The sequence below is a fragment of the Morone saxatilis genome, unplaced genomic scaffold (assembly GCF_004916995.1).
Source record: "Morone saxatilis isolate NCDOM2014 unplaced genomic scaffold, NCSU_SB_2.0 Contig18, whole genome shotgun sequence".
Lineage (NCBI taxonomy): Eukaryota > Metazoa > Chordata > Actinopteri > Moronidae > Morone > Morone saxatilis.
This window is the reverse complement of record NW_023339740.1, coordinates 11,044,089-11,054,844: the sequence shown is the minus strand read 5'-3', so window position 1 is coordinate 11,054,844 and position 10,756 is coordinate 11,044,089. Positions and strand designations below refer to the sequence as shown.

At 38.7% G+C, this 10,756-nt stretch overlaps 1 protein-coding gene across 4 annotated transcripts in view; it reads right to left on the bottom strand.

Moving 5' to 3' along the window:
- The window catches only part of cpne5b (copine Vb), a 122,568-nt gene that overhangs the window by 4,335 nt on the left and 107,477 nt on the right, over nt 1-10,756 (bottom strand). For all 4 annotated transcript variants that reach the window (XM_035661138.1, XM_035661141.1, XM_035661140.1 and 1 more), the window contains 5 exons: nt 8,612-8,793; nt 8,213-8,340; nt 6,760-6,862; nt 1,353-1,410; nt 649-722 (listed from right to left, as the gene is read on the bottom strand). In XM_035661138.1, the coding sequence (XP_035517031.1) occupies nt 649-722; nt 1,353-1,410; nt 6,760-6,862; nt 8,213-8,340; nt 8,612-8,793 (545 nt within the window). The remainder of the gene's footprint in view (nt 1-648; nt 723-1,352; nt 1,411-6,759; nt 6,863-8,212; nt 8,341-8,611; nt 8,794-10,756) is intronic.

Sequence of the window (10,756 nt, the reverse complement as noted above, 5' to 3'; positions counted from 1 at the left end):
CTAACACATCAACTTTGAGGGCAAAATGTTTTCTTGCTGCCTGATCCCACTTACTGACAGGTGCCATGATAACCAGATAATCAGTGTTATCCACTTCACTATCAGTGCTCATGTTATGGCTGATCGGTGTATGTGCACATACAACTTTGGAAAACCCTGCACACCATCTTTTGCGCACTATTCAGCCACTTAACTCTTGAGTTTTGACACTACAGAAACAGAAAGACGCTGAGTCGATTGAAACATCTTAGCACTTCTGTGAATAAGACACATAGGGTTTCATAGAGTAATATCAAACGTTTTTAGTGTAATTCTCTTCATGGAAATTCACAGAACCACACAACACACTGTTAAAGTTGTCAGTGCCAACAGATGGTGTTTTGTCAGAAACAGACATTTTAATGTCCCAGCAGAACTGAGGTAACAGTATGAATATAACACAAATGTAAAAATATGACACAGTACTTACTGTGTAAATCAGTGGCGTCTATAAATAGTGATCCGTATCTTGTGGCGAAAGACTGAAATAAGCCCAATCTTGATAAATATTTATTAACAGTATTGTCTGTTATCTGGACATGGCTGCTAGTCTCGATATCTGCAGTGAAAACAGTCAAAAGTTTCTTTCGTGCTTTGAAGTGCAGTCACCTGAACAATGTCTCTCTCTGCCAGTTTCCCCCGGGATGAGATCCTGATGTCATCACCATCCAGCTCTACCATAGCTGGAAGATACAAGTTCACACACATGCATGCACACACACACACACACACACACACACAAACAAAGTGTGAGAACGAAGCAAGGACAGCTGCCTTTAGGATAAACGCAAGGCTGATACACAACTGATGTAAAGGTTTGGTTATCATAAATCATATTAATTCCATATATTTGATGCTTTAGCATCACTAAACGGGAGCGGAGCCGTACAGCTGTAATCTGTCTTTATTGCATGTCTAATCAACTAATAAGTTCTTTATTGTAGCCTCTGTGCAATTTAGCATCATCTGCACTAAACACTGCAAACCCAGCAATTAACCTCAGCCATTTCTTCTTCAATTATGCTTGCATCCACCTACGCATTCCCTTCTCTACGGACTCAAATGAGTTTGTACAGTCATTTTCTCTCGGGTATTTCTCTGAATTGGTGCCAGAGAGGTTAGCGCTGACTGTAATAGACTGTGAGTTGTCTGAATTAAAATGTCAATTCTTAGCTCATGTTTTTATCTGCTTAACTGACTTGACACTGCTGAAGTTTTAGAAGACGTTTTCTTTACTATTACCTCTTGTATTAAATAACCAGAATATTATAATCATTCAGTAATGCAGCAGTTAAAAACTAAAGTCACCGTACCATCAAACTCCGCCTGACCCACTCCAACTATGATGATGGACATGGGAAGCTTGGCACCCTGCAGAGAAATAAAAAACAGAAGTCAAGTGAAACAACATTTTTTTTCTTAAGAAACAACATACACATGTACACATTTATTTTATTCAGAGAGAGGAGAGAAGCCTATCCACATCACCACTGACCTGTAGCGCTCATTACTGTATATCAGACAATATAGCAGTTATATGCTCACCCACGTAGGTTACAACCACATTAATGTTCTGTCTCACCCTTTAACTACCTGAATGACCTTTAAGTAATACAAGGACTCTAGAGAGAAAAAGAGTTTGAGTTTGAAATGTTAGGAAGTCAGAGAAACCGGGGAAACAGGGACATTTTTTGTCACTGTTTTCCTTATCCTAGATGTTTTATGTCCCTGAATCCAATTTTCTGTTGTATGAATGCTCTCTGGCTCTTATCTTGGGATGACAATTTGTGTTTGCCCACTGAATGCTAGTTATCAGGCTTGGGAGTGGAGATTAAACTCTGACAACACTAACAGCATCCCCAAAGATACTGACCCAACAGGTAGTATCAGCGCTAAAGCTGTTTTTGATAGCTAAAAAAAGCAATCATCTTTTTTTATTTTATCCCCAGAATTCCCAGCCTGGATTGACAAAATGCCGACCTGCAAAAAGAAGCGTGTTTGACATTATACAGGTAAACTCTGATGGAAGCTGGTTAAGGCTAAAAGGACATCTATTCACACGGAGGGTGAAAAAAAGTGATACATCTGTTGGCAGACACCTCGATAAGGTCTATAATGGCAGGTGTGGCATGGTGGCATTTGTGAGCTGGGAGAGGAAGGAGAGGGAGAAGGTGCTAACATCAGTCAGTACAGCGACCATCCTCAGTCACCCGCCCTGCCACTCCCAAGCTACACCTCAAGTCAGCTGTTCCTGTACTGTGGTTTACTGTCTCTAAACAAAAGCAAGGGGGGATGGGAAATATTTTGATATTATGGTATATTGGCTTTCGAAGTAATTATGATGATATGTTCCTGCCATTTTGTTATTAGCCAAGAATTCTGCAAATGAAGAAGAAGAATTCAGAGAAAATTTAATTTTAACAACAATCTACAGCCTTGCTAGTGGCTTTGTGAGGCTTTGCATATGTTTGCTATATAAAGATATACATCGATATCAGTTCTTACCAAACCAGCCCTTGTTACCCATATGATTACACACTGTATGTTGCTGTACATCTTTTACTTTAAACAGTTAATAATCCAACCAAAACATCTTTTTTTATTCTCAGTACAGTATTTGGCTGTAATATATGTGATTTTCTTTACATGCTGCTTGAGTGACAGTGACTGCATTGCACTCTGACCATGTGAGTGTCTGTTGTTGTAATTTCCAGATAGATGGCAACATAAATGCTCAATGCAGAACCTGCTATTGTGTGCAATGAGTTTTCTGCAGTCATATATTTTCACAAAGCAGTTATAACAAGTGCAGTTTTATCTCTGGGAAAAGTCAAAATATTGAGGAAATCAGGCAACCTCTTTTGCCACGGGGTTGAGAGCACTTTCTGTCGACACCACCTCAGCTGCAGCACAGCAGCGCGATTATCAGTGTTCAACACAACTCCTGTCAGTGCCTGTCCTCCCACGCACATGCACACACACTCACACTTACAGACATACATGCTTGTGTGCGTAGCCGATGACATGCACACACATCAGAACATCAAATGCCACCAAAAATAACCTGGCAATTCACCATGCCCCACTTTTACCATCCTCCTGTCACCCTGACTGGCAGCCAAGATCCAGTGTAATGAGACAATAAAACAAAGTGTCAATCAACACTCATTACTCCAGCAACTCACTTTGGATGTGCTGCTTAAATCCAAATGTCATTTATATGCATGCTTTGATGGGCATGTGTATGTTCTTGTGTATGTGGCTCTGCCCACACACACAAACAGGTTCATGGATGCATGTTTTGTGAGGTGTCCTGTCAGCACAGGGCTCACCTGAGTCACTAGACAATCTCTCATTGGCTGTCTCAGAGCTCAGCTCAGAGAGAAACTTAGGGCAGCAGATTAAGGACACAGCTACCACTGAGTGCAGATATGAACTGTTAACTGGCATTATGAATGGCACATCCAGAATAGTCCACAGCATCAGGAATACTCAGCTGTGGTCATATACAGTCCTCTGTCTTTCACATGTTGACAGACTGAACTGTGTTGAAAAGGACATAAAGTTTCATGTAAATAAAATATTTTGACATTTCAGAATACGTTGTTGATCTCTATTAGCTTTGGTTTCTTTACTGGCACTGCTTGAATAATTTTACTACTAACTTTGATCTTGAATAAGTTTAATCAAATTAATGTTACAAGAAGAAATCACTCAAAGAGCACATACCTCTGCAGAGACAGCCTGAAGTTCTTTAGATTTGTTATGAATATGAATTAATTAAAAAAAATCAACTAGAGCATCTGCCAAATAAATATAAAGAAAAGGGACAGCTTCAAATTACACATCATTTCTTATTCCATAGCCTAATTTTCCACACAAATTTAGATATCCTGCTTATTAACAGCACAAGCAACGAAAAAACCCACAGAGGTAACAACCTTCCTTAGGCAGTAATTGCCAATTAAAAGACTGTATTTAGTCACACATGTACACAGGGCCCTGCATTAGTGAAGTGACTCACTATTGTTTAGTGAGAAGATATGGCTACTGTTTTAAATGCGGCTCCTTTATGAGCTCCTTTATGATTTAAATAAATGTCATTAATAATCTAACATGCAAGAGCAAAAGTGTAAAAAACAGAATCTGTAGCATGCCCTAACTAGCTTACTAATGTTACCTCCATACAGTTTTAAGGCCGAGGTTACTTAAAAAAAACAAAAACTAGCACATCCAGGCAATCGTTTTTTCCCACTGTGTGGGAGCCGGTTTTTGGACGCTGTCAGAGTTTAAACTAATGTTTGCGGTTTGGTCCAGATCTTGGCTTTTAAAAAGTTAACACTCCCTAGCCACAATACTGACTTTTTAGCTGGGAGATGCAACTTTAGCCTCAGTCTTTTTGGACAATATCATGTAACTGTCAAGAAGATGGCATTTTCAGCCAACTCATGGAGCTTAATTCCCTCGCACACTACAACTGATAAAATCTGGCAACAACAGTTGTTATTTCAGCCGGCAAAACTGATGATTTACAGTTAAAAATGAAAAACTTCTACTGTCTGAAATGAGTGTTTGAAGCCTTATTTATTAAAAGATAACTGCCACCATTATCACTAAAATGCATCTGTGCTTGATGTAGGTGTGGCAACAGCAACTAAGGGGACAGGGCTTTGCAATGGTTGTATATTAACTGAAAGTGAGTGAAAAGGTAGAATCATGTCAAGATCATGACAAACATATACAGAACTATTACCAATAAAATAATAATAATAATAATATAATTTTTTGAGAACAGTGAATAGTTAATACAGATCGAGACTATGTAGCCTGTTCTAGTCAAGTAGAAGACTGTACTTGTTGCTGTTGTGTATATTGAGATGTTTTTTTGTTTTCTTGGTTCCACTAGGTATCCCATTACCTCTTACATAACCAAGTCCTGCATCCGATACAAAGTATGAATGAAGGTAAAATGGCTGAGAAGTGAAGTACTTTTGGTGGGTCCTGGCACTGATACAGAGATAAAGCACAAAGCACTGACTGATAACAAGTAGAAGATGAGAAAGGAAAGAAATCAAAGGCAGCGGATGATTTTCTTACAGACTGAATACGGTGACAGGCGAATGGAGAGAGCAGATGAAGACAAAGAGATTTAGATCTTTGAGAGGGAAAGAAATGGAGAGAGACAGCAAAAGTCTTTGTATTTGCGAGCGGGGGAGTCTCACGGCTCCACAGAGGGAAAGAGGAGGCAGCAGAGGGACCCAAGTTATGAGCAGAGGACGGGGAAGCTGAGTGATTGACAGATGGGTTTATGTAGTATAGCAGATTCTGCTATGACTGATAAACCTCCGTTGTTCATCACATGGTCTATATCACCGAAACACACAAAAAAACACTTCCATGCACAAATGCAAACTTGCTCCAGATGTTCATACTCAACATACAGAGAGTTTGGGCTTCCTCTCACTTGATTTCTCGCTCTTTCTTGAAGATATCTTCCAGCATGAATAAGTATGAGGAAAGACTTATATAACCTCAGCAGTGTGTCCTCCCTTGCCCAGGATCCGTGGGGAGTAAAAGGAAAAGCAGTGGAAGCGGCAAGCATCAGTAGACAGTCAGAGTGGAGGCAGTGAGATAGAGCAGCAGGCAAGATCTTAAAAGGAAGGTGTGGCTGTTCTAATGTTTTGACTAACAGTCGCAAATTCCCTTTAAATCCAGTCTGCTGGGTGTTCTGTGCCTGCAGCGGGCTGAGGAGGAGGAGGGGAGAAAAGAGGAAGAGAACAAGGAAGAGGAAAGGAAAGCAAGGCAGCCATCTGCTATTTAAAGCTGGGAGAAAAAAAGGACAAGTTCTGGGGGAAAGCTCAGAGGAATAAAGCACAATGTGGTTCTTTATTTACTGAGGCAGTAACATCTTTTCAGATGCTGAATTTCATAAATATGTTCACTACAATTTTAATGGGTCATTCACAGCATCTGTTCATTCTTCAGAATAAAAACATTACCTGGGTGTTGAGCTACTTTGGTGTAGTTTTCAGGTAAATCATTAGTCTATATATTGATCTTCAGACGCACTCCAAAAGTTTTGAAACCAGCAATTACAGCACAAAAATGTCAGTTATGTGAAGCCATTATGCCAGTTCTTTTTCTTGACACATTGCAGAATTGCTGCTGTCACATGGTGTGTTTGAATCAGAATGACAACCACAATGAACTGGGTTACATATGTTTGTTTGAGAGGGAATGCTAGAGCCAATCAGAGACACAGTATCCATTACTAGTGTTGAAACAAATGCTGACTGACAGTTAATTGACATTAATATAAATAAACAACTAACTGTTTAATTAATGCTGTAGATCAAGCAAATAATTTACTGATATCAGCTTCTCAAATGTGAGGATTTTCTGCTTTTATAAATATCATTATAAACTACTGTATCTTTTGGTATTAGACTGCTCATCAAACAAAACCAATATGTTACATCTGTCACCTTTCACTTTAAGAAATTATGATAGGCCTTTTTCATTATGTCTTTACTTTTAGTTGACTAAATGATTAATTGGGTATTTTGAAAAATAGATGAACTATTGCTTTAAACCATTTATTTCACAGCACAATTCACCTCAAAGGCATTTTCTTCTAATTCATCTCAGATGAAACTGGACATATATATCTTTATATATATTACAATAAAGCACTGTGCCTCCCCATTTTCCCATTCTTACATTTACAATGGCCTCTTTCGTCTGGGCCATGTCGGAAATGACGCCGTCTGTTATGATGAGGAGCACAAAGTACTGAGAGCCGTCCTGTACAGCAGCCGCATACCTGCATACACACACACACACACACACACACAGATGTAGACAAAGATGAGAGGATGCTGTATAATCTCTACATTATAACATATGATCGAAACATTGATGTAGAGAATAAATCCATGACAATACAAGTCTTATCATGCACCACAGGCACATTCAATAAAAATGTTCTTTGTCATTGCTGTACCTCAGATACTCAGATAAACCACCATTAAAATGCTTAACAAATACACATTGATTAATCAGTCCAAACAATCAAGTTTAAAGCAAAGCTGGTTTACACTGTTTGATTCACAGATTAACACCTTTTGTTAAAATCTCTTCCTACTTGAGTTCACCTATTCAAATGCTAAACACCAATACTGGTTGTGCATTCTTACAGCTATGGCTCCCTGCCGCCGTGTGAAAAGTCCATTTTTTATCAGAATGACATTTTTAATTACAACAGAGCACTGGCGTAATCAAATGGAGAATTGTTTGGATATGGCTCAACAAATAAAACCATGAGGGAAGCAGTGAGAGTGAGAGGTGGAGGTGAATGTCGAGGGCACCAGAATCCACATAGATCATATCACAGTTTGTATGTGTTTTGTCATTTGTTCCATCAGCTAAATCCGCCGCTCTTTTGAAAGCTGTCAGCCAATCTGAATTTACGTTCAGGCATGTTATATCCTGTTTGTTGTGTCTTGGAGGACAGATATTGTCAATGTAGCCGCTCAGGAAAGTGGTACAGCACAGCAAATCAAAGCCAACTGAGGCCAGCAGTCAGAAATGTTGGCACAAGTGTAATTCTGATAGCTGGAATCTTATAGAAGATCATTATAATCTGTTTGTTAACATTGTGGCACAAAACCACAGTTCTTTCAATTCTGAATTGCTGATGATAAAAAGATCAATTATATCATCAGTACATCTGTTGGAAAAGCATTGAACAATGCATCCTAGTCTGCGTATAAACACTAATATGTTTGTGAAAATCTCTGGAGGTCTCACCGTTTTTATCATTGTGTTTATTGTCTTTGAATGGAAGCATGAATAATGTAAAGATTATGATGAATCATTAGCAGAAAAAAGTTAAAAAGAACGTCCATGGGAATGAAACAAAAGTCCAAACAATCACAATATAAAATCCAAACTTGTGCTTTGAATTATTGTATTCCTGCTTTAGACCAATTCATATTCATGCGAGCACAGGTGAAAATAGATTTTGCAAGACTCTTTAGTATGTGTCTGACAGTAATAAACCTGACAAATACATAGTTTTATGCAGTCTTAGAGTATGTTGAAAGTTATCACATTTATTCATAGAGCATATTTTTGCCCTAGAAGCTGTTCACCAGCTGCATTGTTCTCTCACCTGGCAACATGGTTCACCACAGGAGCGAAGTTAGTTGGACCGTACAGCTGCACTGTCTTCAGACTCTGGTGGTATGCCTCTAAGATGCCCTCAATACCATTGCAGTACGGATTTTCCATGTTTCCATTCTGAAAAGGGCAGAAATAGGGAAAACAAATAAATTTCATGGGTTTTGTTAATGCACTTATCAAATAAAGAAACACCAAGACTACTTCATCACAGTACACTGGTTTCATCAGACATCATTTACTTGTTTCTTATAACCAGGTCATGCAAGTGTGATTCTGGAAGTTGGAAATAAAAAGTATGAAATAGTCATGCTTTTTATTTCCAACATCCAGAATCAAACTTTGATAAAAATGTAATTGAACTGATGAAATAAAGAAAGGTTCACTTCACCAGTGGAAACTCATGTGACACCCGTCCATCAGGGGGCAGTTTGGCTCCAAAGCCCAGTGCGGGGAACATCTTGTCACTGTCGTAGTCCTGAATGATCTCCCCTACAGCCTTCAGGGCCATAGCGTAGGCGTTCAGCTGGTAGGGATTCATGTAGTGCAGTGAAGTGGACTGGGAAGGGTTACCTGTTGAGCAATCAATGTCGAGGTCATTGTGGGTGATGAGGAACAAAGACGTCACTTCTAGAACATATACAGTTTTTGTGCACCCCTCCTGCAATGACACGACATTAAAAACACTGTTTCGTTTGCTGCAGTTATGCATCTTAAACGTGATTCCTGTCAGGTAGAGCTTTCATGTTCAGGCCTCACAGACAATAAATCATTAACAAACAGTGGGAGGAAAGCCATTGGGAGAACTGAATACCTACAAATAACAAATTAATTGAGCATTTAGAAAGCTTGTCAATAACTGTGACCTTCTCAGATATCCTCTGTTTAATTGCACACCATTATGTCATTCAGTATTGTATGTTAGTATAACAGCCCAGCTTGTATATTTGATTCGATGTGTTTTAGAAAACCAGTAAAGTTGTAGGTGACATGTGTTCACCATTTGATTAGCTGCACCTACTATCTGATAGCAGTAATCCAGCTGTTTGCCTGGTCAGGCTGTTTACTCACAGTATGTAACACAAGTGATCTTATCTCAAATGTCACAACAAATTGTAGGTCACATTGACCAACAGGAACATTTGATTATCTCAACAGTTTATGGAAATTTACTGTTCACTAAGACCTGTCCTCCTTTCTACTGTTGCAATACCTGTTAGGCTTTCTGTTCTTATGCGGTACATATGCAGTTCATTGACTTGTGTTTCAGTAAAAAGGAAGTGTTCCGACTCTGTAATTTTTTCTTTTAACTTTCTGTCCAAACTGGAGATGGAACGTGTCAGGTTTTAAAACCTGACACCAGCTACATTTCAACAAAAATCTGTCCTGTTTTATAATATAATGTAGGCCTACAGTGTGGAGGACTAACGGAGCTGGAAGGAAAAAGAGAGATTTTGTACTACAGCAGTCTGACAAACATGTTTTTAACTGTTATTTACATAGCAATGCTAATCGGTTCCTCCACACAGCAATATAATCAGCTAGTCATGTTGCTGTTATAATAGTCATGCTGACTGGTCAAAAGGTGTTGACATTTGTGTTTTATTATGTGTTTTTAACAATACACAGTATTGGTGGAGACTCATTTGGTTACACAGTTTCTCCATGGCATGGGCTTATTATTGCATAACGAGCTGATTATTCACAATTATATTATAAACAAAATATATTTTACATATATAAAATATTGCAAAAGTTGTGTTTTAATCCATTTAGAAATCAGCTGCCAGACCAACAAGGCGAATGTTACCTGGTTGATTGGTTGTTTGTGGGAGCTTTAACTAATAATTAAAATGTTATTAACTTAAGATATTTACAATAACTTGCATCATCGCTACAAAGCATCAGTGCAATTGCAATTTTTCTACTGCAGCAACACACAAGAAGTTAATTGATCTGGTTAGTTGTATATTAGTTACCACCATAGGTAACTTTGCCTTTAATCTGATATCTGTGGTGTCATGCTAACATTTGCAGCTTACATTAGAAAAGAGAAACACACAGTTTGTGTACCTCGTATTCGTACTGTAGCCATTTGTACACCTTTAAACATGCAGGGAATTCCAAAGCCTGCCATGCCTAGTTATGATTGCTAAACGAAGATTAGACATATGTTCAGGGGATCAATCCAATCAATTGGGAAAATCAGAAATTCAAATTTTCCTCTAATAACTGTGATTCACACTGAAGAGTTCTTCCTGGCAGATAAATCTTTTGGAAAATTGTTGTCATGCACACTTAATGACATAAGTAGTGTAATTAGACTCAAGCATGGTCCTTTTACCTACTAAGGACTCTAAGCCGAGCGGAGGGTTTTACACCATTTGCTTTATTTTATTTTTGCTAAATGCCTGCTATAACCTCTATCTAGACTCTATTGACAGAGCATTAAAGGGGAACTTGGCAACTTTTTCAGCTTAATAAACCCGTTTAGAAATCATTTGGGGCCTGTTCCGGGGAAAATGGTGACCCCCCC